Source organism: Macaca thibetana, chromosome X (genome assembly GCF_024542745.1).
Source record: "Macaca thibetana thibetana isolate TM-01 chromosome X, ASM2454274v1, whole genome shotgun sequence".
NCBI lineage: Eukaryota > Metazoa > Chordata > Mammalia > Primates > Cercopithecidae > Macaca > Macaca thibetana.
In genome coordinates this window covers 81,501,260-81,528,405 of record NC_065598.1, presented here as the reverse complement: position 1 = coordinate 81,528,405, position 27,146 = coordinate 81,501,260, and the positions used below count along the sequence as shown (strand labels likewise).

Below are 27,146 nucleotides of genomic sequence, written 5' to 3'. Positions count from 1 at the left end.
ATATTTTATCCTCTAAGACCTCTTGAGACATGTCTAGTTCTATATTTGCTCTTCATTTGACTATTCAGCAATTGCCTGGCTTAATCTAGCACTAGTGAGCAGGTGATCTTGATATATATAATAGATCTGTAGCCTTGCACTCCCCACTTAGATCCAGACCTGCATTTTCACCTATGTGTTAAACATCTATATCTGAGTGTCTATCCAGACATTTTTTTGTAAAAGAGTCAATTTGGGAGCTATTTGCAATCATTTGCCACATGTTAAAGGGATTACTATGCACTATGTAGTTTGCTAAGTGTTCTGGGGAATAAAAACATAATCAGACCTAGATTCTTATTAGGAGCACATAAAATGTCTCAACATTTTCATTTTTGGTACCATGTAGTAGACTCCTCAGATTCAAGATCTCAGAGTCATCTTTGAACAGTACCATCTTTGATTATTGGGATAATCTTACCAGTGTCCTAATCTGTACTCTTCCTCTAATTAATCTCCCTGAATAAACTTCACCTCATACCCCTGTTTAAAAGCACATAAAGACTTCTCACTGCTTGAAGAACCAAGCTCTATCTACTAAGTGTGTCCTAGACATATAACTTACACTTTTCCAAACTTGGTGACTTTAATTGTTTTGTTTCCTTCACTTGGAATACCATTTTCTTCCGTTTTCTCATATTCAAAGACCACTTTAATCTTCTTTCAAGTGCCACCTAATCCAGGTACCCTACTAGAGCACCATCAGATGGAACTCAGTTTTTTTCCTCTGAACTCCATCCCGTAAGTTCTTTCTCTGTACATGTAAGGGCATTTGTCTCTTTCTACTTTGCATACATGTTTGTGTTCATATATTATCTAGATCAGGGATTGGCATAATTTTTCTGTAAAGAAACAGATAACAAATATTTTACGTTTTCCTGGCCACATAGGGCCTTGGACTTTGTTTTTTATTTATAGTCCTTTAAAATCTAACTTCCATTCTTAGCTTGAGGACAGAATAAAAATAGGCTATCTACCATAGTTTGACGAATACTGATCAATATTAAATGCTCTTGGTAATAAAATAAGTCAGACTTATATTTTTATGCCTCAAAGCATGTAGCAAAGTACACTGTGTATAGCAAGCACTTAAGCATGTGTTTCATGATCGCACATAACTACCATAGGGGCTCTTTTACAAAAACAAACAAACACAAAATAGCTTCTAGGAAAATCTTTCTAAATATATTCAGCTTTAGATTTAATACTTCATCACCTAGACAGATTTGGTCACTTATATATTTGTTTTACCAAAGTCTCCAAGGAACAGTTGGTTAAAACACCTTTTGCTCAAACTTAAATACAGTAAGTATGTAACTTTTGATTCGATAGCATCTTCCCTTTTAAACAATCAGTGTTTTGGTCCAGCTGCTCTATGAGTATTTACAATAGCAGACTACAAAAATCCTAGCACGTTTTGTTGATTTTGAAATGTTCTTAAATACATTAACCAGTGACAGGCTTGCCTATGTGGTCTTCTATAGTATTCCCCTATATCACAAAATAAATGAATGCAAATTGTGTTTCATAGAAAAACAACAAACAAAACAACTCCAGATCTCCCTACACAAGTAGACTTCAAATGAAAACGAAAGGAAGGGAAAAGAACATGGTGCATATGACATTTATTTTAGACTCCTGGTCTGATTCTTATTAGCTCTTCCCCAGTTTCTTTCAGATTTTGGACATGTCACCAGCCTGTATTTCGTTGGCTGACGTCTTCTAGGCACTCAGCTAATCTTACAGCAATTTAGTTGAATATATGGAGATAAAGTGGCTCTTAAAGCCTCTACTCTGCTCTTAATATTCAAAACATATGTTGTTCTGAGAGTCTTAGCCTTGATTATAATCACAATTAAGAATTGTACATTTCAAGGGCACCCAATTGAGTTGCAGAAAAAAATCTTTAATATATTTCTACCTACTTTGTGGCCTAGTCATGCTGAAATATGTTTATTTTGCATTTCTCCAACAATTTTTGCATAGAAAGAAATCTTCCAGTGAACCCAATTTAAATGAGATTGACCTCATGCTTGCATACCTCGAAGGAAACTCATTATATCTTGCCTTAGGAACAGAGAGAAAATTATCTTTTCCACTCTCCACCAATCTCCACAAAAGACGTTATTAGGCCTAGTAAAATGTAATAGGAGAAATCCAGATTGTTCTTTTTGATAAAGGGAACTGCCTTTATTATTATTTCCTTGCATCTACCAACATTATTGGGATGTCATTCCACTCTCTTCCTAAGGACGGCCACTACCTCGGAGCCTATTAGACACTGGATATTTGCCTAATTTAACATTACTCTGAAAAGACAACTTTCAAAACAAAACATATAATTTACTATCATTTTAGGAACCACTGTCTCAATTCCTAAGAGGAAGCCATTTCTTCCCAGGAAACAACGTTATTTATGAAAAAACAATAAGAAAAGTGGAGAAGCTAAATACTGACCAGGTAAGTAATGTTTGTTTGTTTGTTTGTTTGTTTGTTTTGTTGAGACAGAGTCTCGCTTTGTCGCCCAGACTGGAGTGCAGTGGCCGGATCTCAGCTCACTGCAAGCTCCGCCTCCCGAGTTCACGCCATTCTCCTGCCTCAGCCTCCCGAGTAGCTGGGACTACAGACGCCCGCCACCTCGCCCGGCTAGGTTTTTGTATTTTTTAGTAGAGACGGGGTTTCACCGTGTTAGCCAGGATGGTCTCGATCTCCTGACCTTGTGATCCGCCCGTCTCGGCCTCCCAAAGTGCTGGGATTACAGGCTTGAGCCACCGCGCCCGGCCGTAATGTTTGTTTAAAAACTTGTTTTTAAGTGTATAATTTTGAATTGTGAGTATTTTAATAGAGCTCAAGTGACATTCAACTGTGAAGTGCAAGGCAAGACCACCATGACTTATAATATGCTATGATATCTAGAACCCTTCATACCATCCTTAATACTTTTATATCCATTTTTCATGTGAAGTATTATTGTCCCCTTTTTACTGAAAGAAAATTGAAACCAGGATATGTGAAGTCACATAGAAAATTAATGGCAGAATCTGAACTTAATATAGATATCCCAATGCCTTGTGTGCTATCCTTTAAACTGGTCCAACAAAAATCATAATTTAAAACATAATTTTGTTCTAATTCTTTTAATATAGAATGAATTTTAAATGAACAATACATAGGAACAGATATGTGAAATACCATATACTGTAAAAGATCTAGAAAACTAAAGCTTCTAGTACATTTAAAAAATTCTGTTACGCTCAAATCGACAGACCAAGTATAAAACTGCAGCAAGGCCACAGTAATTCCATGGCATCTAGAGCCACAAGTCCTTCATGCAGAGTTGTTACTATAATGAACTGAGGTTTCATATTGCTCTTCTCAGTTCATACAAGCATGTCCAGTCCAATGTCCAGGACTTGTCTGTTGGACATTCTTGAACTAGGGCAGTGTATTAGTTTCTTAGAGCTGCTGCAACAAAGTACCACAAACTGTGTGGTTTAAAACAACAGAAATTTATTGTCTCACAGTTCTGGAGGCCAGAAGTCTGAACTTACTGTGTTTGCAGGGCTATGTTCTCTCTGAAGCTGACAGAGAAGGAACTCTTCCATTCCTGTCTCCTTGCTTTTGGTAGCCTCAGACATTCCTCGGCTTGTAGATGCATCACTGCAGTACTTTGTCTTCCTATGGAAACTTTCCTGTGTGTCTTCACATCATCTTCTGTCTGTGCATGTTTGTTTCTGTGTCCAAATTTGCATTTTTATAAGGACACCAGTCATATTGTATTAGGGCCATCCTAATGACTTGATTATCTCTATAAAGACTCTGTCTCTAAATAGAGTCACATTCTGAGTTACTGGAGTTAGGACTTCAGCATATCTTGGCTGTGGGAGGGTACAATTCGACCCATAATAGGCAGTTAAAACACTATCAAATCAGTTTTGATAACAAAATCATTTTTTTTCATATGCAAATCAAACTGACTAAAAAATTATATCTTTTCCTTTTTGAACTTTTTGGCATAAGAACTCATTTTATTTTTATGAGCACTTGTGGACATACCAGATTCATAGGAACTAATACATTATTACTTATTTGTGTTCAGTTAAAATGAAGCCAACTTTCAGAATCATAAACATGCAAATCTTTAACATTTTGGTTTGCTTGGAAAGCTGGATATAGTCTGAAGGGTTTGCTATGATCTGTATTGAACACATATCTTACTGAGGAGCAGCAGAGTATTTCTGGACATTATGATACCAAGTAGAAAAAATTTCATGAAATGTACCTATTCTTCAAGGAGTGTTTTCCTTTATAACAAATCAAATTATAACATCTGTCCTTTATCCACCTGGGCTATAGAAAATAAGTTTGACACGTTTTAAATAATAAGGAATGTTAGAGGCAACTCATTTCATGCTGCTTCTAGCTTCTTATTTTCAAGAGAACAAATAGTGTTTCTAATTATTGACTCTAGAGTAAAAGATTGAATATCTTGTACATTGTTGCTGTGCAGCTGGAACAACTAAAGACTAGCTCCTTTAAGAGAATACTGCAGCTATTTACTGTTCTTGAGTATTTACTTGTTTATGCCCACTTCTTCTTATTAATTACTTAAACAGTTTGGGAGTTTGGGAACCGCCATGAAAGCTACCCAATGTAAAAGGAACCATGCAGATAGAGCAAACTTCAATTGCTTTGTCCTAGTAGTTTCCTCAGTGATGGAGATAAACTAGGACAATCTGAGTAAAGCCAAAGTCTGGATGAACCTGTTTACCGTCACATGTGACCAAATCAAATAGGACTAGCTCTTAGGAGATGAGAACTGTTCAAGAAAAAAGAGATCTTTGTAGTGGAAGGGTGGTAAAGTGGTGCCAGGTGCAAGATAACTATCCAGTTCATATGATTTGTACTCATCATAATTCTTTTTACTCTATCAAAAAGGAAAAACAATATGACAAATCAGAAATGTTTGATCTTTTTGTACTTTAAAAATTCAGCTTATTATGTATTTTAAAAATATGATGAATATATGAACATTTTGCTTTAGAAAAAGAACTTTAGTAGTCAGGTGTAAGAATTAAAAACTGAAAACCTGCTAAGACCTCAGTGGTACCAGTAAATGGTTCATAGGCCAAATGGGCTCAGGTAACCTGCAAGGCACCACAGATGACGGGAATGTCAGTGTTCTATTCAAGAGACAACTGGACAACTGATACACTAACAAAGGATTTTTTTTTTTTTTTTTTTTTTTTTTTTTTTTAAGACGGAGTCTCACTCTGTCCCCCAGGCTGGAGTGCAGTGGCGCGATCTCGGCTCACTGCAACCTCCGCCTCCTGGGTTCATGCCATTCTCTTGCCTCAGTCTCCCGAGTAGCTGGGACTGCAGGCGCCCGCCACCACGCCCGGCTAATTTTTGGTATTTTTTAGCAGAGACGGGGTTTCACCATGTTAGCCAGGATGGTCTCGATATCCTGACCTCGTGATCCACCCGCCTTGGCCTCACAAAGTGCTGGGATTATAGGCATGAGCCACCGTGCCCGGCCAGGAAGATTTTTAAGAAACAGGTTTTGTTTTCTTTATTGCCCTCTAGTGATGTGTGCTTTCCAAGAGTTTCCTAACTTGCTTTGTGAGGAACATACTGTTTTGTTTTGTTTTATTCCTTCAGGAGAGGTTCTATTTCAATAGCCTACAGGCTCTCCGATGAGTGATAGTCATCTCAGACTATCAGTGTAATTTTACCTCATTCCAATATATGAAGATATTTTGTAACATAAAAGATAATAATAATGTAACATACATTCACCCCCAAAATTCCTACACTGTAAAGATTTTAGTGCTAGTATATGTACAAAGTGTGTAATATTTGAAAAGAGTCTAGAGAAAATGATACCATGAACTTATTCTATGACTTTTATTATCTTTATATCTACCAAGGCAACTTCTATTTGTAAAATGTGTTTGTTATATATATTTCATTTTTTTCAAAATATTTTTTGTATACATGAAAAGGTAATTTTTATTCATGGAAAAATTTTAAAGTATAAAAAAATTGAGAGGCATAAAAAGAGCATTGAAAGGTATACGGTGACAAATAAACCTCCTTATCCAGACACTTTTGTCCCCAGTTTCTCCTCCCAGAAGCAGCTACTCTTAAAACTCTTTTGGTCTATGCATTTCAAAGCAGTTATATATATTTGTAAATGTATATGTCACTTAAAAAAAAGTTACAGCAGAAAGAGTATACTATTTCATTCTTTTGTACTTTGTTTTTTTTCATTTAATATAGCTTGAAAATTATTTCATATAAAAATTTAAAATATGAAGTGTTTTACTGTATTAATATAGGTCAACTTTCCATAGTCAAAAGGATATAGTGCATTACATTTATACTTTCAAAATTAATTGTATGTGCATACATATAGCACTGTGATTCAAAATACAGTATGTTTCTTTTGAAAACAGGCTTCCAGATGTCTCTTATCGAAGTAGAATAATCACAAGATAAGAAAGCAAATTCAAGTATGCCTGAAATCCCCCAAACTAAAATAACTAGATATCTTTTCTTAGTCCGTGCTCTATACTTACCAGAAAAAAAGCCATGACAAATAAGCAGATAACAACAATTTAGTTTAAAAACAACAAATTCCAGAATATCTTGGGGTCAGTGCAAATTCAGCCTAATATCCTAAAAGAAGTCTAAGCTGGAAATCATGAGTTCCAGTCCCAAGTTTGCCATTAATTAATTGTGTTATTATGAGCAAATTCTCTTACTTTTCTAGACCTCAGAGTGTTTTTTTCCATCTGCAAAATTATTAGGGTAAATGATAAAGTTGATGATGATTATGAAAATTATGATGATGCGATCATAATAATAATGTTTGTTACTCACCTACTTTGTAGTAATCAACTTATAGACATTAGTTTATTTACTTCTCATAGCACCCCAATGGAATATGTACCATCTTCACTTTTATAAATGGGAAAACAGAGGCTCATAAAGGTTGCATACACAGTTTCTCAAGATCAGAGTTAGTGATAAAATCAGAGTTAGAATCCATGTTTTCTAGGTCTGAAGTTTCAGTGGCTGGATTTTTTTATCTTTTTAATAAATTTATCCTTAAGTTTCATAAGGATAAGAACTTTGCTCCCCACCCACTGTGACTCTAATATGCTTCCTGACATTGAAAAGCACTATACTATATTATTTTTTCATTTTAAATTTATCTATATCTTCAGTATTATCGTGTTTTATGTAATTAGATTCTGAAGTGCCTACTGAATCATCAAAGTAATACTAATATTAATATTCATTATGATTTTAGTGTTAAGTATAGCTGGAATATTAATTTAATTAGAACATGCAATGCCTTGGCCAATCTAGATAAGTATTTGGATGGTCACGACAACTTGATCAAATAAAAGCAGAATTCAATACAAATTTTCCCAATGAAAAAAATTGAAAAAATATCACTAGTTAAAACTATAAATCCTAGGGTTTGAATTGTAGTGAAAGAAAACATTAAATTAAAAAAAAAATGGTTTCAGATGTTTTTCTTGATTAGTAATGTTTATCCTAAGTGGCTGTTTTTGGCATGTGTATGTGTCTTAGGAGTGCCATCCTCAGGCTCAATGCCATCATCACATTGTCCAACAGCCCCAGGTCATCCACTCTGCACACTGGCAACAACCTGATTCTAGCCAGCAAATCCAAGCCATCACAGGAAATGATCCAATTTCTACACATACTGGAAATGAACTGTGCCATAGTGGATCAAGCCAGATTTGTGAGCAGGTAAGATCAATCAGCTGATTCCTTAACAAACTGAAATAACATTCTTGAACTCTTCTCATACCACTGTGCAGGTGCTCCCATTAAATTTTCATCAAAATACTGAGAAGTTATACCACTGGTATTTGTGCCTTGTCATAGCATATTTAGAACAAATCTTCCCATCTTCTCTCAGAAGACAAAACAATTTAGGTCCACTAAGACATTAAATCTATGAGGTTAGTTATGAACCGGTTAATGAATACCTAATCTGTAGCGGATCTTCAGTTCTAAAATGGGCCCAATAGTTGTGCAATGTTAAATATTTTCATGAGGTATCATATTTAAATGAACAATAAATTGGCAGTTATATTATCTAAGATTTCAATGGTCACATTTCACAAACTAGTATTTACTTCCTGTATGTCTTCTTTGAGAATATATACATACTTTCTGTATGTCTTCTTTGAGAATATATTATTTGACTTGAGAATCAAGTCAAAATATGTATAGATTTTATTATGTATCACATTGACAAAATAGAAACTAGAACTTAGTTGCTAAGGAGAAATCTCATGTAATACAATTCTTGGTAATTTATGTTATGAAGACTTTGGAATCTTGTAAACATCTGCTATACAAGTGTTGAAGGAAAAATATTTTCTTGTATCTTGGTAAAACTAACATTAATAACTAGAACAATAGGGAATCAACCATCACTTGTATTTTTCTAGATCTCCAATTGACCTCTTTCATAGGCACCTCTTACTAAAAGACAAAAGAATATAAGAAAAAATAAAGAAGGAGCCAGTCCACATAAATTTGATTGTTGTATATTAAATATACATGAGATTATTTCTAAGAACTGAAATTTTGAAATATACATTCTGGCCACATTAGTCAAAAAGAACTACAAAAGATTTAAAATCCATGTTTTGTCAATCTAAGAAAAGCCTAGAGCCAGGTTCAGTGACTCACATCTGCATTCCCAGGACTTTGGTATGCCAAGGCTGGAGGATCTCTTGAAGCCAACAGTTCAAGACAAGCCTGGTCAACATAGTGAGACCCTTGTCTCTACATTTTTTACAGTTTTCTAATTTAAAAAAAGCCTAAAAATGTCTTTCTTCTGTATATCTGCATAGAAACATTGGCCTCTAGGATAACTCATAGAATATAATCCAGAAGGTATTGAATATTTACCTTAAGTGAATTAGATACAACTATAAAAAAGCCATTTTATTAGATTAGATCATTTGAAATTGTCATTTTTGTAGGTTGAAACTGGCATAATAGCAACAATTTTATACAGTTCAACCTAATCCTTAACTTTGCTTTGCCTTCGTTTCCTCTAATAGGGGAAAGTGGCAGGCACATATAAAAGCATAATACAAACCAAAGCGTTTTCAGTCATAAAAGAGGAAGAAGCAACACACTTTGGGAACAAAAGAGTGAAGAAATTAATTTTGGCTGAGAAATCAAGGAAGGCTGTGTTGAGGAGGAAGTAATTAACCTGGGCTTTGAAAAACGGGCAGAATTTCCATATACGGTATTGATATTGCATGGAAATAATATCCTAGGCAGAGGGAACCACATAAACAAAGTTATAGATTTGGGAAAGTAAATTCTGGGTTTCAGAAAAAGTTAGGGGTTTGATTTTTATGGCATGAAAGACATGCGACAAGGAGTATTATGGTGTAGTGTTAATATGATACATTAAGGCCAGGTCATGAGATTCTCAAGTGTTAATTTAAAAACTTTGGGCTTTCTTTAGTAGGCAATGGAGGATGAGTGAAGGTTGCTGAGTAGGAAAATACTAATAGATACTATGGTTAGCATATTAATTTTCTTCTTACAACGATCAGATTAGGAAGGTGCTATTGTTGTCCTTATTGCTCATATAAGGTAACTGAGTTTCAAAGAGTTTAAAATATGTGCAAAGACTTACACAGCTAGCATGCGGTACAGCCAAGATTTATATATATGTAGGCTGACTCCAGAGCCCATTGATAGTTTCTCCTTGAATTTGGGTCATTTATGTGGAGAGTCCTTGAGCAATAGTATAAAAATAAAGAAAGCACTTGGTTAAGAAGAGTCTGACACAGGGAAGGTATTGGTGATAGAAAGCAGACTAGTTTCAGGGTATGGAGACCTGAGTTCTTCTCCTAACTCTGTTCTTCTCAAGCTATATGTTCTTAGTAAGACAAAATCTCTCAGCAACATCCTCATCCATAAAATACTAAATAAAAATATGTGCTGGAAATTTTTTATAAACTACAAAGTCTACAACTTGAAAAAATCAATGGGGAAAACTTTGCAAAGAAAATATTATTAGAAGCTATTTTAATAGTCTAGGTGTAAAACAAAGTAGAATAATGACAATAGAAATGGTAGGAGGGACAATTATCAGAGATGGGAACTGTATGACAGGATTAAGAGTTTGTCCAGTGGCAACAGTAATGTTATGATATTCTTTTCCCAGCTTAGTACATCTAATAATACATTTGACTAGACTATATGTTGTCTACTCAGTAAAGGGGCAGAATTGGGTAACTAATATATCACTTTTTATTATTCATACTGTAGTTTGAGATTTTTATGTAGCTTTTGTAAAGGCTGGAGGATTTTTTTCTTTAATTTTATTAAATTCTGCTTTTTTCCATTTTAGATAATCTCTTTTTTTATTGTACTTTTAGTTCTCGGATACATGTACAGAATGTGCAGGTTTGTTTACATAGATATAAATGTGCCATGGTGGTTTGCTGCACCCATCAACCTGTCATCTACGTTAGGTATTTCTCCTAATGCTATCCCTCCACAGCCCCCAACCCCCAGTTTTTTCAATATTTTATAAGGATGAAGTTGAAGTGCTGCTGAAAATAGAATAGGCCCTTGGAAGCACTAGTCTGTTGGAAGCTTAGAGTTAGTAATTTCACTTGTATAGATTACATTGGATTGGGTCCATTCCTGCTCAGAGTGATGACAGGGTAACCTGCTTGTGCAGATCCCATGGACAAAGGAGGGAGTTCTCCCATCTAGGCTCCTTGGTGTTTACATGTCCCCCGTCGTGATATGTGGGTAGAAGAGTATCTTTAAAGAGTAATATGCAGACATAGGTTAGGCTGTTTTAAAACTAAAGTAGGACTCATTTTCCCCATTTTCACAGTTTGTGTTTAGAGTTAAATTGTAGTTTGGAAGGAGCGTGGTAAAGAGGAATAGAACACAAGCACTCAATTTAATTATCTGAATTTATAAAACTTGATCGTGCTGAGCTGTATGAGCTTCAGCAATAGACTTAGCTGGACTGAACCTCAGTTTCTACATCTCTAAAAGGGGAAGAATCATACTTTAATGTACAATATATCCTACAAGAGGATTAAATGAGATAAAATATGTAAAGCATCTATCTTAGTGTCAAGTCCATAGCAGATGCTGAAATTAATCTTTGATTATTGATCTTCTTCCCCAACTCTGGATCGCAAATGTTTCAAATCACCAATATAAGAAATTAGTTTCACTGTAAGACTATTTTTAGATGAAATTAGATCATCTTTAAAGTACTTTCCCCAAAGTGAAAGGCATTAAAAATATTTTTCAAAATCAGATATCTAAAAACGTGGCTTTAAAATATTCTATAAAATTAATTTATGTACATTTTCCATGGTCCTCCCTAGTAATATCACCCTTCTGATTTCAAATTCAAAATATTACAAGTCACCTATACTTTCCTGAAGAAATTAAGGATAACATACTGTGATCATTTTCCTGTCATTAGCAAGGAACAGATAATTTTACACCTGTTGATGACAGGGAAAAGCTCAGCTGAACTTATTTTACAAGTTGTCATATAGGTGGCGTTTGTAAGAAGTATTCAAATAAGTGTATATAGTGTGTGTACAACTCTCTTCCACTTGGCTTGAGGATTCAGGGAATTCTTTTGTAGTCATGGGAAGATGTAAAGGGAACAGTCCTGATCACCTGGATTGTGCTATTGCCAATGAAAAATACTCCAATTTGTGATGTGATGCCTTTAATGAATTGAAAAAAAACATCATATCTTAGTGTCAGGTGCTTTTTCTGGCACGTTTCTGGGAAGCTCGCTATAATGTTTATTTAACATGTCATTCACCAATGATAGAATTTCAGGGCTGGTTAGTTCAATAAACTCAGCAGTTCTGTCTATCCCCTCACTCATTAACAGGTGGCTCAAGTTTCTCTCCATGTTTATTGCCCTCTTCAACCCCATTATTGAAAATGAGTGCCTTTCATGTAAACGTCTAATCCCTGCTGTTGCTTCCACAAATTTAATTAGTGTCCATTTGGGGCCTATCTTTTTCCCAACACTACCTTATCTGTCTTCTGCAACCTCTGCAACCTCTTGCTATGAAACCTTTTTGAACTACTGTTTTATGGCAAACTCAACTTTATTTTTAACACGTTGTTACTTATTTGCTGTTTTAGAAATCAGTTTTTTTAATTAAAGTAATATATGTGCGTAGTTTAAAAGGCCAAATAGCAGTAAAAGGCATATAACAAACAGCAATTCCCTGTCCCTACCCTCTTCACCACCCAGAGCTGATCCCCAGAGGCAACCATTTTCAATTGTTAGCTTTGTCTTGTGATATTTACTTGCATTTAGCTAAATTGCTATATATAAAGCTAAATGATATGCATGTATTTTTAGTATGCATAAACTTATAGTACGCATATACTTAATGCTGCTATGTCTTGATTTATCGGTGTTATATATTATCTGTTGATAATTCTGACACACAAAGGTTTAATTCTATTAATCTCTCATCCAACTGTTTTCATCCCTTCCATCATCCCAATATAGTTAAATCTCCATTTAGTTTTGGTAAATCAGTGTTCAGTGTTTATATTATTATTGCTATAAAATATCGTTTACTGCTGAACCAAATTGTGTATTATTTTGCTTCTTTCATTAGCACAACTTTTTGCTGGTGTTAATAATTCTCTAATTTTTTTCATTTGCTTGTTTTTTGTGTATCTATTGTTAATTCTTTTCTCAGTACACAAATGTTCTGGTTCCTATTGATCAATTATCCCTTACTAACCTTCAACTCTCTTTGAAACTCTGTAATCCATATACACCACCCGCCTTGGTTTGAATTATCACTCTCTACTGACATTTTGGTCACTCTCTTAACAGTTTCATCAGCCAATTTACAATCTTCTCTCCACTTCCTACTGAATCTAGAATCATCTATAAGAATTTCACCACCCACATCAGTACCCTTTCCCACACTGTCTTCAAGGTTCTTCCTCACTCTCAATTTCTTCATTTCTACGTCTTCAGTTCACATAGCCTTTGGCCAGTCTTTGAATTTATATCTTCACTTGAAACTGTTTAACCTGGGATTCTGAATGTCTCTTTCTCTTGCCATCACATTCTTATTTTATCTCTTACTCTCTCATTTCTGTTTAACGTCACCTTCACCAAACTCTCCAGCCCTCAATTCTAAGCCACACTGGTTTCCATTGTCAGCCAGTTCAGCAATGATCTTGCTAGAAGCCCTTCTCCTTTTACTGTCATCACTTTGCTGATCCTTTGCTTTGTATAGACTGCCATCCACCTTCTGTGCCCCTAGATTTTGATTTCTTTGTTTCCTAGAGAATGTCTTCAGACTAAACCAATTTAGTCTAGTACAGATTGTCTCGGTCTTTCTGGACTCCCACCATTGTTAAACAGCCTTTTTAATAGTTTCTAATCAAGTCATTACCAGTCTTCAATGTCTAATTCTTATCTTTCCCACCCTGCTCATACTCCAAGTCTCACTGCTGCTGTCTCCCTCTCTGCAGGTAGCCTTGCCTTCTACTAACAATAGATAGTGGAACTCGAACTTTAGTGTGCACCAGAATCAATTGGAAGAATTATTTAAGGAGAGATTACTGGGGCGTGATAATCTGCATTTTCAAGTTCCCTGGTTATCCTAACGCTATTTTACTGGTCCAGGGACCACAATTTTGGTTCACCACATGAATTCCTTCAATGCTCCACTTTACTGAAAAATTTTTCTATACCATCAGCAAACTTCTGATTCTTTTGATCTTCAAGAATTAAGACTCTAACTTTGTGATCAGGGTGACTCCCTTTGTGACCCTACAATTCTATTGACTTATAATCTCATCTCTTTTGTTCCTTTCATCTGAAAAATTTCCAAAGGAGGGAGGCATACTCTCAGATGCCATTTTCTCACTATTCACACATTCCTCAACACTGCAAACCAGATTCTAGCTCCACTATGTTCCTGAAAGTGCTTTTATTGACCTCCAAGTTGCCAAATCCCACTTACTTTTCTTGACCCTAATTTTGTTTCAGTTCTACTGCATTTAGTACTGCTTATCTGTTTTTTCTTGATATATTTCTTTCCATTATACTGTACTGCTGCTTCTATGACTTCTTCTCAGGCACTTCTTCCTTCTTTCATCAGGACCTCTTCTCCAAGGACCCATTCTTGGCCCCTGATACGGTTTGGCTGTGTACCCAACAAAATCTCATCTTGAATGCTCATGTGTTGTGGGGGGGACCAGGTAGGAGGTAATTGTATCATGGAGGCAGGTCTTTCTCATGCTGATCTTGTGATAGTGAGTCAGTTTCATGAGATCTGACGGTTTTATAAGAGGGAGTTTCCCCACACAAGCTCTCTCTTTTTGCCTGCTGCCATCCATGTAAGACATGGCTTGGTCTTCCTTATCTCCCACCATGATTGTGAGGCCTCCCAAGCCCTGTGGAAGTGTAAGTCCATTATATCTCTTCCTTTTATAAATTGTCCATTCTCAAGTATGTCTTTATCAGCAGCATGAGAACAGACTAATACAGGCCTCCTTCTTTTTTTCTACCTTCTGTTCGTTGACAACATGATATAAAATCTTGACCTTTGCTACTACTTTTGTATGGACAATACCCCAAACTTTCTCAGCTCCAATGCATCATTTTTAATTGCCTACCTGACATCTCTACTTGACTGTCCCACAGTCATCTCAAACGAATCATATCAGCTTTTCACTCTGTCTCATCTATTAATGATATATCCAGTGCTTTATTTGTCTTAATATTTAACACCTTTTTTTACTGTTCTCTCTACTTTGCCACTCCACACCTAATCAGTTGTCATAGTTTGATGATTCTTTCTTCATACAACCTCTCTCATACAGTTGAAAGTTAGGTTTTCTTCTTGGAACTCTTAGCATTTGATCTGTAGCTCTCATTAGAGCCCTTGTTGCAGAATTCCCATTGTTTATGAGAAAAAGGTTTGCAAATTCTTGATACTCACTTTATAGTACAAGAAAATATCATACATTTTATTTTCTGATGAGAAAGAATAATTTAAACTGTTAGAAATGTTATTATTCAATCACTTATACCCATTATAAAATTACAACCCAAACCACCTACATTGTTTTTAATTGGTTGGGGAAAGAAGAATGTCAAACTGGAAACACACACACACGCACGCACACACACACACACACCCAAAAAGGAAATGAGAATAGCTTTGAATAAGTTTCACTAAGTCCATTTCAGTGTGATTTGTTGAAGCACCTCTTACAACTAGTGCTTTTCCCTCTGTTCTGCTTAATATGTAGCTCCAATTTTATTGTTTATTATAAGCAACTTTTTCACTACTTACTTACCTTGAAAGATTAGGCTGTTAAAAGGGATGTCCTTAATACTTCTTTTGATGAACAAGATGAGTTGATGCAGAATCAGCATTATTATTATTTTTATGGTGATAAAAATACTTTTATACAACAAATGTTTACTTAGGACTTATTATATCCAAGTACTATGCTGGGCACTAGAACTTAAAAAAACAACAGTATCTCTACTCCCAGGTAGTTGAGAGTCTTATAGAAAATGAGACAATTGTCTTTCATTTCTTCTGTCATTCCAGTAGCAAACTGTACATATGCCTTAAATTAAAGAAAATTATTTGCACAATTGTTTAAAAATTTACTGAGCACTTTTCCCCTTATTTAATTTTATTTGATGCCTCCTGCAATACTAAATTGCCTACATAATACAGTTGAAAAAAAACAGGTACAGAGAAGATAAGCAATTTACTTAACTCACAAATGGGAAATGGAAGCTCCACATTTGTTCTCAAATTCAATTATTTTTTCATTACAACATTTTACTATCTATATTTCTTCACGTAGAAAGTTAAATTAGTTCTTTATTTCAAGTACAGAACTGTTATGGTTAAATAAGTCTTCATTTTAGAATTGTGACTATTGTACAGTACATTCAATTCAGTGACAACATGTGTTGAAAATCTAATATGAACCAGGAGGTGGGGCAAGATGGACAAAGAGAAGCTTCCACCAATTGTCCTCCCTGCAGGAGCACCAAAACTAACAACTAGCTACATACACAAGAAAGTATTTTAATAAGAACCAAAAATTAGGTGAGTGATCACAGTACCTGAATGTAACTTCATATCACTGAAAGAGGCACTGATGAGGGTAGGAAAAACAGTCTTGAATTGCTGATGCCACCCTAACAGAGGCTGTGTGGCAGGGAGAGAAAATCTGTGTGCTTGAGGGAGGGAGAACATGGTAAGTGTGGGACTTTGCATTGGAACTCAATGTTGCTAAAATTGGGAAAAATTCAACCGACTTCAAATTGTACTGCAGAGTTACACTAACCTGGTAAAATAGCCTTGTAATGGCATAAAACAGACACATAGATAAATGGAATAGAATAGAGAACCCAGAGAGAAATTCATGCATCTATAGTGAACTCATTTTCAACCAAGGTGCCATGAACACGCATCGGGAAAATGACAGTCTCTTCCACAAACTGTGCTGGGAAAACTGGGTATCCATATGCAAAAGAATGAAATTAGGCCTCTATCTCTCACCATATACAAGAATAAAATCAAAATGGACTAAAGCCATAAATCTAATACCTCAAACTATGAAACTACTACAAGAAAACATTGAGGAAACTATCCAGGACATTGGGCTGGGCAAAGATTTCTTGAGTAATAACCCAGAAGCACAAACAACTGAAGCAAAAATGAACAAATGGGATTACATCAAGTTAAAATCTTCTGTACAGCTTTTAACTTGTGAAGAGACAACCCACAGAATGAAAGAAAATATTGCATACTACCCATCTGACAATGAGGTAATAACCAGAATATATGAGGAGCTCAAACAATAGGAAAAAAGTCTAATAATTTAATTTTTAAAAATGGGCCAAATATCTGAGTAGAGATTTCTCAATAGAAGGTGCACAAATGGCAAACAGGATGTGTAAAAATGTGCTCAGCATCATTGATCATCAGAGAAATGCAAATCAAAACTACAGTGAGAGATTATCTCACCCCAGTTAAAATGGATTTTATCCAAAAGGCAATAACACATGCTGGTGAGTATGTGGAGAAAAGGGAACCATAGTACACTGCTGGTGGGAATGTAAATTAGTGCAACCACTATGTAGAACAGTTGGCGGTTCCTCAAAAAATTAAAAATAGAGCTACCATATGATCCAGCAATTCCACTGCTGGGTATATACACAAAAGAAAGGAAATAACCAACATTTGGAAGGAATCTAAAAATTTTATTTATCCAACAGTCTAATGGATAAAGAAAATTTGGTATATATACACAATGAAGTACTATTCAGCCATAAAAAGAATGATATCCTGTCAGTTAACAACAACATGGGTGGAAAAGGAGGACATTATGTTAAGTGAAATAAGCCAGGCACAGAAAAACAAATATCACATGTTTTCACTTATTTGTGGAAACTAAAATATAAAACATTTGAACTCATGGAGATAGAGAGTAGAATGATGGTAACCAGAGGTTGAGAAGGGTAGTGGGGCGGGGGTGAGAGAGTATTAGGGATTATTAATGGGCACAAAGAGTATTAGAAAGAATAAGATCTAGTATTTGATAGAAAAACAGTATAACTATAGTCAACAATAATTTAATTGTGCATTTAAAAATAACTAAAAGAGCATTATGAGTTGTTTGTAACACAGAGAAAGGATAAATACTTAAGGCGATGGATACCCCATTTACCCTGATATGATTATTACATATTGTATGCCTGTATCAAAATATCTCATATATCCCATAATTATGTACATCTGCTATATATGCACAAAAATTAAAAATTAAAGAAAAAGAAAAAAGAATATAAAAGATAATCTAATATGCACTAGGTAGCATCATTTCTTTATTAAAATATGTATATAGATTAAAATAATAGTGAGGATTTTCAGAACCTAAAATTATTTTACTTTTTCTCTTGTCAGAATTGCTACTTCTGGCATAAAATAGGGAGAGACCAATTATTTATTTTTACCTCATTAGCCAAATGACATTGTATCTGAAATGCATTTAATTTCATCAGGGATTAATACCCACTGGATTAACTATGTTTGAATCAGTCCAATAGATATTAAATGTTCCAAATCAAAGCAAAATCAAGTAGTAATCTTATACATCCAAAACTGGCACCACATCCTTATAATTTTTGCTGGACATATATGTATAATCTCTATGTTATATAACCTTTTACTAATAGTGAGGTTTTCCATTGCCATGCAACAGTTCAGAACTCACTATCCAGTTGGATCTTAATACAGCAGATCTTATTACTTAATATTTTAATGACCTTTTGGGAGTTTAGTTCCTTAGATATAATTGTTTTTATATAATACGGCATTTTAAGAGCTTTATAATCTGCTAAACTACCCTTCTAAATAGGTGAAACGTGCACACATTTAAGCCAGTTACCTAGTAGGAATAAATTTAATTAAGCCAAGACTGTTCTACTGGATTGTCATTTGTTCCTTGACTACAAACTATCCCTACCCCTGAGAAGCCTTCTCACAAATATTTGTTCTTAAGCTGAAGGGAAACCAGGCAAGAGAATATAGATAGCTCAGTTGAAATCAGCAACTATTGATTGTACCTTATAATCACTACCACTGAACTATGTAACTACGGTTGGTTAAGTGTGTTGCCTTTGAATATGAAAGTTTATAAAGTGTGGAGGCTAGCAACAAAAGTCCACCTACTACTCCTAGAGTTTCACAGACTACAGATATGAAACAACACCCCAAATTGGAACCAGGTCAAGAGCTTCCAAGGCAGTAGTGAGGTGAGGTCCATAATTTCTCTTTAGAAATTATTTTCTTTTGAAATTACTTCCTTCCTACAGACTTTTTCTGGAAAATGGACACTAATTTGCCTCTGGTTGCACACTTAGGCATTGTTGCTTTGCCTTGAGTTTGCTAAAGCAATTATCATCATGGGCTTCTCACCTAGAATTAGAGACAAGGAATTAGACTGTTTGGCAATATTATAGTCAAATAGTGATCTGATTAAACGTACTTCATTGATGCATGCTCATGAATCTAACAATTTTTGTAATTTTTTAGAAAAATATCATGTTTTGTATATCCGTATATATTTATATTCTTCAGCACAGTCTGTATTCCTTCCTTGATTATAGGTAAACAACTAAAGTAATTATCCAAGATTAACATTTGAAATAGCTCCCATTCATCAGGAAGATGAGTATATATGAGGTGCAGCTATATTTCACGTCAGTATTGTAACAGGGAGAAAACTTCTATCCATTACTGCTACCATTATTCTGGCCCAAGGCACACATGTATCCTTGGGACGACTTCTATCTTGGCTTTCTCAAGGCAACAAAAAAGATGGCTTTGAGCCACTTCTAAAAGCTATGTCAAAACAGACCAACAAATAGTTCCATTAAAATTAAGAAGCTCCAAAGAGCTGTGATTTAATAATGGAAAATATTGCTAACTAGCACAACACAGTTTACAGTTAGGAAAATTTCACCTTGGTCTTGAGTAATAGTCCTGACTTAACAATAGATGAGAATTTTAATTTCCTCAGTCCTCTCTCCTCCCAAATTTGAACCCAAATGTATTATGGATTCCAAAAGGGCTGGTTCGGTCCTTATCTTATGATTTTCCTAAACACATTGACTCTTTAAATGAGACATAGTTCTGAATAGCGACTTGCCTGCTTTTGACCTTCATTTCCTGAGAGGAGTCAATCACTGAGAAGCTGATGGACATTATCCAGAAGTCTATGTAGAACTCAAATACCAGCCTCCAACTCTACAAGGAGTTCAGTTTAGTTGCTCCAATTAGACTGTGTGATGATACTGACTCTTCCTAGTAAAGAAGGTACAAGGGATCATCATGATATTCCTAAGGAAGGGCTGCCTATACTTTTTCTGACTTTGTTAACCGTTTGTTGTTGTTGTTGTTGGTGGCGGCTTTAAGAGAGAAACCTATAAAAAAATTATTTCCAGAATCACTAGCACTTGGGGACATTTCTAATCAGGTAGATTACTTCTTTCAATGCAACAAGTTTTAGTGAGCAGCTGTAGAGTGTTTAATCAGTACTGTATTAGATACTATCAAATATACCAAAAAATATGACTCATTCTTGTTTATTTCTTTTGTGGTAAAAAGAGGGTGCTGAGAGAACAAGACTTACATCTGTATAATAGTATAAAAACAATTCAAGATAACTGAGCACAAAGAGCTGAATTGAATTAGCTTGTTGGTTGGCATAGTTTTAGTTTTCATGGATATGGTAGATTTTGAGATGAGTTTCAAAGGATGGGTAAGATTTGGATATACAACAAGAAGGACAGAGGGTATTTAAGCAGAAAACAATGTGAGTAAAATCCTAGAGGCAGGAATGTGTGGTGTGTGCCCCAGAGAGTGAAATCTACTATGGCTAAAGGAGAGAACATACTGGGAAAAAAATAAATTTATGTTTATGTAAGCATTTAAAGGTTTTATATAGAATATGTAAATATAGACATATGAAACTATGTCTATTTTCATATATTATCTACATCTCTATATATGCACTACTTGTTAATTCTATGATATTTAAACGTACTATGTGATAATATTGACTTTACAGGTTTACCCATCTACTCATGCCTTCATGCATGAGACTTTATTCTTTTTAGGAGATAATCATTATTTACTCAGGAAAGCAACTCCAAAGTGTACATGGACAAGATAACTAATATTGTGGTATATTCATCTAGACTTAACAAAAATGTGATGATACTACACTGTATTTTGTGTCTCACTTTTTTTCACTGACCAATATTTTATAAACTGATTTTTGTGTCACAGATGTAATTATGAAAAATTATCTTTGCTTACTTTGCAATTCTTCCATTTGCTTTAGAATGTACAGTGTTTTAAGGTCTGCATTCAGAGGAGAAGTTGAAAAGGAAGTATCAATAGTCAAATTCAAATTCATTTACCATCTATATGCTTAAGAATAAATGTGTTTTTAGGGTACTTGGTTTCACATGCAATATTAAAAGTAGTATGGAGTGTAACCTAAGTTATTATCCTCCAGGCAGTGTGTTTTGGGGATGGGAGCCACAGCGCCCAATAATATTGAAAGGATTGATACCCAAGAATAGGAAGCCAATAGAATGGTCTTATTTAGGACACTGTTCATAGTAATTTACGTCTAGGATTTCAAATGTCTCTGAAGACTATGAGTTCTCTACAGTTGGCTCTGAGCTACTCTTTCCATTGTGAGATTGACTAAATATTCGCTTTAAATAATAAATGGGGGAAGTCAAACAAGAAATACTTTAAAACGCATTGAATTGAGTAGGTTTATTTAATCTACCTTTAAGATATACTAACAAATCAGACTGACTTTCACTTAGAATATGCAAGTCCAACTGGAAGTAATTCTACTATAGTCAGTATAACTCAAAAATCAGTATGTTGAAGAAATATCTGCACTCCCATGTTGATTGCAGCACTATTAACAATATCCAAGATATGAAATCAACCTAAGTGTCCATCAACGGGTAAGTGGATAAAGAAAATATGGTGTGTATATACACAATGTACACAATGGAGTATATTCAGTCATAAAAAGGAATAAAATCCTATCATTTGAGGCAACATTGATAAGTCTGGAGGACATTATGTAAACTGAAATAAGCCCAGCACAGAAAGATAAATATCACATGTTCTCACTTATATGAGGGAGCTAAATATATAAATATATTGATGTCATGCAAGTAGAAAGTAGAATAGTGGTAGCAAGAGGCTTAGAAGGGAGGGGGAAGAAAGTATAGGAAGAGATTGGTTAACAAATCCAAAACTACCACTATGTAGAAAAAATAAATTCCAGTGTTCTATAACACTGTAGGGAGACTATAGCTAATAGAAATTTACTCTATACTTTCAAATATCTAGAAGAGAGGATTTTAAATGTTCTCACCGTGAAGAAATGATTATTGTTTGAGATGATGAGTATGCTATTATCCTGATTTGATTATTACAGATTGTATGCAGGTATTGAAATAGTACACTAAAACTCATAAATATGTACTTTTATTATGTGTCAATTAATTTTTAATTTTAAAAATTAATAAAAAGTATAATTCATATTTTCTTTTTTCCACAGGAGACATATGAATAAGCCATGTGATTTAATTTGCTCATTTTGCTGTTTTATTTAATGCCTATATTCAAGAATGTTTATGTTATTCAAGTTTCTCATTCATTCGAACACTTAGACTTGAATGAAATGAAGTTGAAATTGCCATCGCAATGTTGATTTTTCTTTAAATTTCTCCCACGTTAAAAAATGTATCTCTGAAAAAATGGCTTGATTTGTGTGATGACTTTAATAGGTTATCTTGCTTTCACTTCACATAAAAATATCTGTGAACTTAGAAAAACTTAATATTGCTTACAATTGTGATTGATGTTTGCTTCAGGTGATAATTCAGGACGATGGCCCTGAAAAATTGGACCCCAGATATTTTGGAGAGTTGCTTGCTGATCTGAGTCGAAAGAATACGGATCTATATCACTGCTTATTAGAACATTTGCAGAGAATTGGAGGAAGGTACTGTAAACATATTATTTGCCTTCATGTTGTAGCTACCAAACATTTTACAACATTCTAATATTTTAAAAATAGACTTTATTTTTACCAGCAGTTCTAGGTTCACAGCAAAACTCTAGTACTTTCAATAGGTAACAGGGCGGATATGAGCAAATGTCTCATTTTAAGAGTTAACATAGATTATGAAAATCATCAGACAAAAAACAAAAAACACAAGCCCTTTTAGGATTAGTAAAGAATTCCATGTACCCTCCTTTGTGATGTACTTTCATGGCAAAAGCAACCTCTTGGGCAAGGAGCTAAAAAATGCATGGCATACTATAACTTGTTTTAAGATATTATATTGATGATACTAGGTACCATCCTATTGCCAACACACAACTGTTTATCTTCCACTTATGTGCGTTCAACATATGTAGGCCAGAGTTTAAAATATATTTGGTATGTCATATATTATATATAAACTTTGTATATTATATTATCTATTACATTAAATTAAAAATATATCAATGGATATAAGCATAATTTTATATAATACAATATAAAATTATAGATTTAAATAGATATGCATTAAAAATTTATCAACTGTTCATGTGTAGATGAGACCATATTTTGTCATGAAATGAATTCTATAAGCTACACCCCAAAAGGTGCCTTCCACTATATAGTTACAGCATATCTGTGGCCATCTGTCAGGCAAAATCTAGGAAAGCTCCACAAATTCAAAATAATCTGGAAGATAAAGGAAAGTCAATAGAATTTTTTCTAATTCAGACTTTTCACTAACTAGATTCTTCTACTTCTTAGATTTTAAATAATATATAATTTTATATAATATAAATGGGATGACACCATATATACTATTTTGTATGTTTTCTCACTCAAATATATATAGTATATATTTTTCCATGTCAACATTCTGGTGTCTGTAATGTATTCTCTCTTAATCTCTTGTACAGCTTGTCTTTTCCCTATGTATTAGCTCCCTCCCACCTGACTTTTCTTGCTTTCATATTAATGACTACAACCATTATCTTACTGTCACCCTCAACTGCTTTGCCTCCTTGTTGAACTGCCCTTCCCACTTAGCAAAACCCCAACTCTGGATTACTCTAACTCTCTGCCCTATTCTCTTTTTTAAAAAAACCACCAACACCTCCTTCATCCAACACCCACTATCTTTAGAATGCAGAGGGCTCCATGAGGGCTGTTTTATTTACCCTGGTGTCCTTGGTGCATAGTGTGGTGGCTGGTTTACTGTGGTGCTCAACAGATATTTGCTAAATGAACAAAGGCCTTAATTACTGCTATGCTCATGCAGCTGATCACTGCTAGAGAAAAGCAGAGCCATTTATTTGAACTGGTGCCATTATAAATGCATGATTTCTATCTTCAACTTGACTTTCATCATAGTTTTATCCTAATCAACACCATCTCCACTACCCATTATACAAACAAGTCTCCTTCTTTCCCATTACCTAAACAACTATTTCATCTCTTTACACATGTTCATTATTTTAAAATATTTCCCTTAATGTAATAATCAGTTGTATGTTAAGCATCCACCATGTGCCAGGCATTATCTATATTACCTAATTTGCATGATAACCTTACAAAGTTTCAGATGAAGACCCAAAGAGAATAAGTTATTAAGATCACACAGCTACTAAGTGCCTGAGATAGATTCAAACATTTTTGAGTACTCCTTTACCTATAATCTATGAACTTTTCTGCAAAGCCTTCCCTAAATCTTCAGTTTGGTCTAGGTGCTCTACTTCTGTGCATTAACCATGCCCTGTGAATATTTCTATCAAAGTATCACATTGTAAAATTCAGAAGTATATAGGACATAGTCTTAAGTACCCTTGTTGTAGATCCAGAGTTCATATCCTGGGTTCATGTCACAGTTTTTTTTTATACATACTAAATGCATAGTATCAGGCAAGTAAAAATACGTATTCATTTGTTAAAGCAATAAATTAGTTAAGATATTTAGTTACAAGTGGCATCCGCATCATGTGAACATTTAGAAATAGACCTAAAGAATCAGAAATTCTGTGGGGAGGGCTCAGTAACACGCTTTTCAGAGGATTCTGATACATGATCAAGTTTCAGGACCACTAAACTGAGGCTGCAAAAGTGGCAAAATCTGGGACTAGAACCCACACTCTGAGAACCAATTTTCCTTAGGAAAATCACTTAACCTTGCAACACTAGATGTGTAATATTAGGCAAATTGTTTAAGATTGTGCATACAGGGAGTGTCACTCTGTTCCTTTTTCTGCCCAATGTAATTCTAGCCACCATCTTCCAGTGTTGAATGAAGATATACTCCCCACTGACTTTTCCACCTCCCTAATCTGCTCTCTTTGCTTCCACGTTCTCCATCTTTCCCTCCTCTTTTGTATACACTTTTCCTATTATTCCAAAGTGCAATTCAGCAATTAGTGGGCTGCAAGGTAAAAATTAAAGAAGTTTGTCACATGAAACCATTCTGGTGACTTTTTAAAATTCTGATATTAAGTGCTATTTATTGTTCCTTGTTTTGTTTCTTTGTTTTGTTTTCTTATTTATAGAAAGAAAAGTGACTAGGGACGTGTATATCAGGTTGGCATTTGAATTGGAAGAAGTAAGGATTAGTATCTTTTAAATGCAAAGGTCTATTAATATTATCATAATTCCAGTTAAGAGTAATGCAAGACTACTAAAACTGCATTGTGATTCACATTTTTAACTTGCTTTAGCTTTGCATCTATACATGTAGTTACTTTAGTAAAGCATTAAAAAACAAGAAGCTATTTCTACTTTTGCTAGGGCCTCCCTATAAATTCGATTTTGGGCAACACAGGAAATACCACATAGGTACATGCAGACAATTGCACATATGTAGTCATGCCTTGGAAAAGGGAACCTTCAGTAATCTTTCTACTCACTAGTTCATATAGTTTGATAAGTGTGTGTAAGAGCTTTTGCACAGTAAGTGACCCACTTGTCTCTGTAGGCAATATATTACTCATAAGCCGTTACAAAGAAAGTAGTGGTAGGAGTTAACACAGTAAAACTATTTTACTTTAAAATAAATATTATGGGGGCTGAAGAGGAAAGAAGCTGGGAACCCTGAACGGGGCTACCCACACACTGGGGCTCCTTTCTAGGCCCCAACAACTCCTCAGGAAGGAGTGAGTTGAGCAGGTAAAGAGCAACCTGCACTTGGCATGGGCCTCTGGAAACCTGACAGCAGGAGACTCCACAACTCCCATGAACATGTGAGTTGGCAGGGAGACATGCTTAGAGAAGTGGTAGGGGCAGAACTCCAGTCAGTGTGGAGCCTAGAGGGTTGGTGTGGGGGCCTCTGTAATGGAACACAGCCAAGGATGCCCATCCCTAGGACACTTTAGCCCTAGGGAAACTGTTGGACCTAAACATTGCAGGGCAGTCTTGCCCATGAGAAGAGGCCAGAACACCCCTCAGTCTACTGCCCTCTCCTGCAGCCCCAGACTGGCTCTGCCTGCTTGTAGTGCAGCCTCAGATGCCCAGGTGGGGTGTGTCCTGGGGGCCCTCATCATACCTCCTGCACTGACAGGCACTACTTGATCAGTGAAGAGCTCTAGTGGGCAGGGGAGCAGCCCCCGTGGGCATGCACCAGTCTGCCCGTGTCCTTCCCCATAACAGTCTCCCTCGTGCCACTTTGTTGCACGCACTGTCCTATGGCCACCCCCATCCTCCACATCGTTTTGACAGTGCGTGTGTGCAGACGGGCCTTGCCTCCCCTTTCCCACTAGCATGAATGTGCGCATGCATCTTGCTGTGCCACAGCAGCCAGCGTCGGTGCATCCTGCCCCCCCAGTCCCCTGCTGTGCCGCCATTATCATCAGAGCATTCGTCGGCTCAGAGACCACTAGTCCAGCACCCACCAGCGCCCCGCACCTGCACGGACACTGCTGTCTATGTGAAAGTATGTGGGGAGACCAGTGGACCCGCCCCCACCCCCAGCAGTAGCTGCCGCCTGTGTGAACGCGCACACAAAGGGCGCGCACAGTTCAGTGCTACCAGTGCCCCACCCCTGTGCTAACACCACTGCCGGGCAAAAGCATGCAGGGACACTGGCGGAGCCTGATGCCTCCCCCACCTCCACCATGCTGCCACAGCTGCCACTGTAAACACTACCACAGAGGCCGGCACGCCTGCACCTGCAATCTCCATGTTGCAGTCAATGAATGTGCACCCCACCATACTGCCACTGCTGTCGGCATGTGCAAACGAAGGTGGATCACACTGCCACCACTCTATAGAGTATGGTGGCTGGCACCACCCATAGGAGTGTTGTGACCAGCGGTCTGGGAAGAATTCAACCTCTCCAGTGTGGCAAGTTCCTAACATTCAGGGGCCATATATCAAAGTCTGGCCCA

The 27,146-nt window shown here is 35.8% G+C and overlaps 1 protein-coding gene across 1 annotated transcript in view; it reads left to right on the top strand.

Moving 5' to 3' along the window:
• Nucleotides 1-27,146, top strand: part of POF1B (POF1B actin binding protein) — a 102,755-nt gene that overhangs the window by 28,422 nt on the left and 47,187 nt on the right. The window contains exons 4-6 of the mRNA XM_050776503.1: nucleotides 2,398-2,499; nucleotides 7,645-7,827; nucleotides 22,607-22,737. Coding sequence (XP_050632460.1) covers nucleotides 2,398-2,499; nucleotides 7,645-7,827; nucleotides 22,607-22,737 — 416 coding nt within the window. The remainder of the gene's footprint in view (nucleotides 1-2,397; nucleotides 2,500-7,644; nucleotides 7,828-22,606; nucleotides 22,738-27,146) is intronic.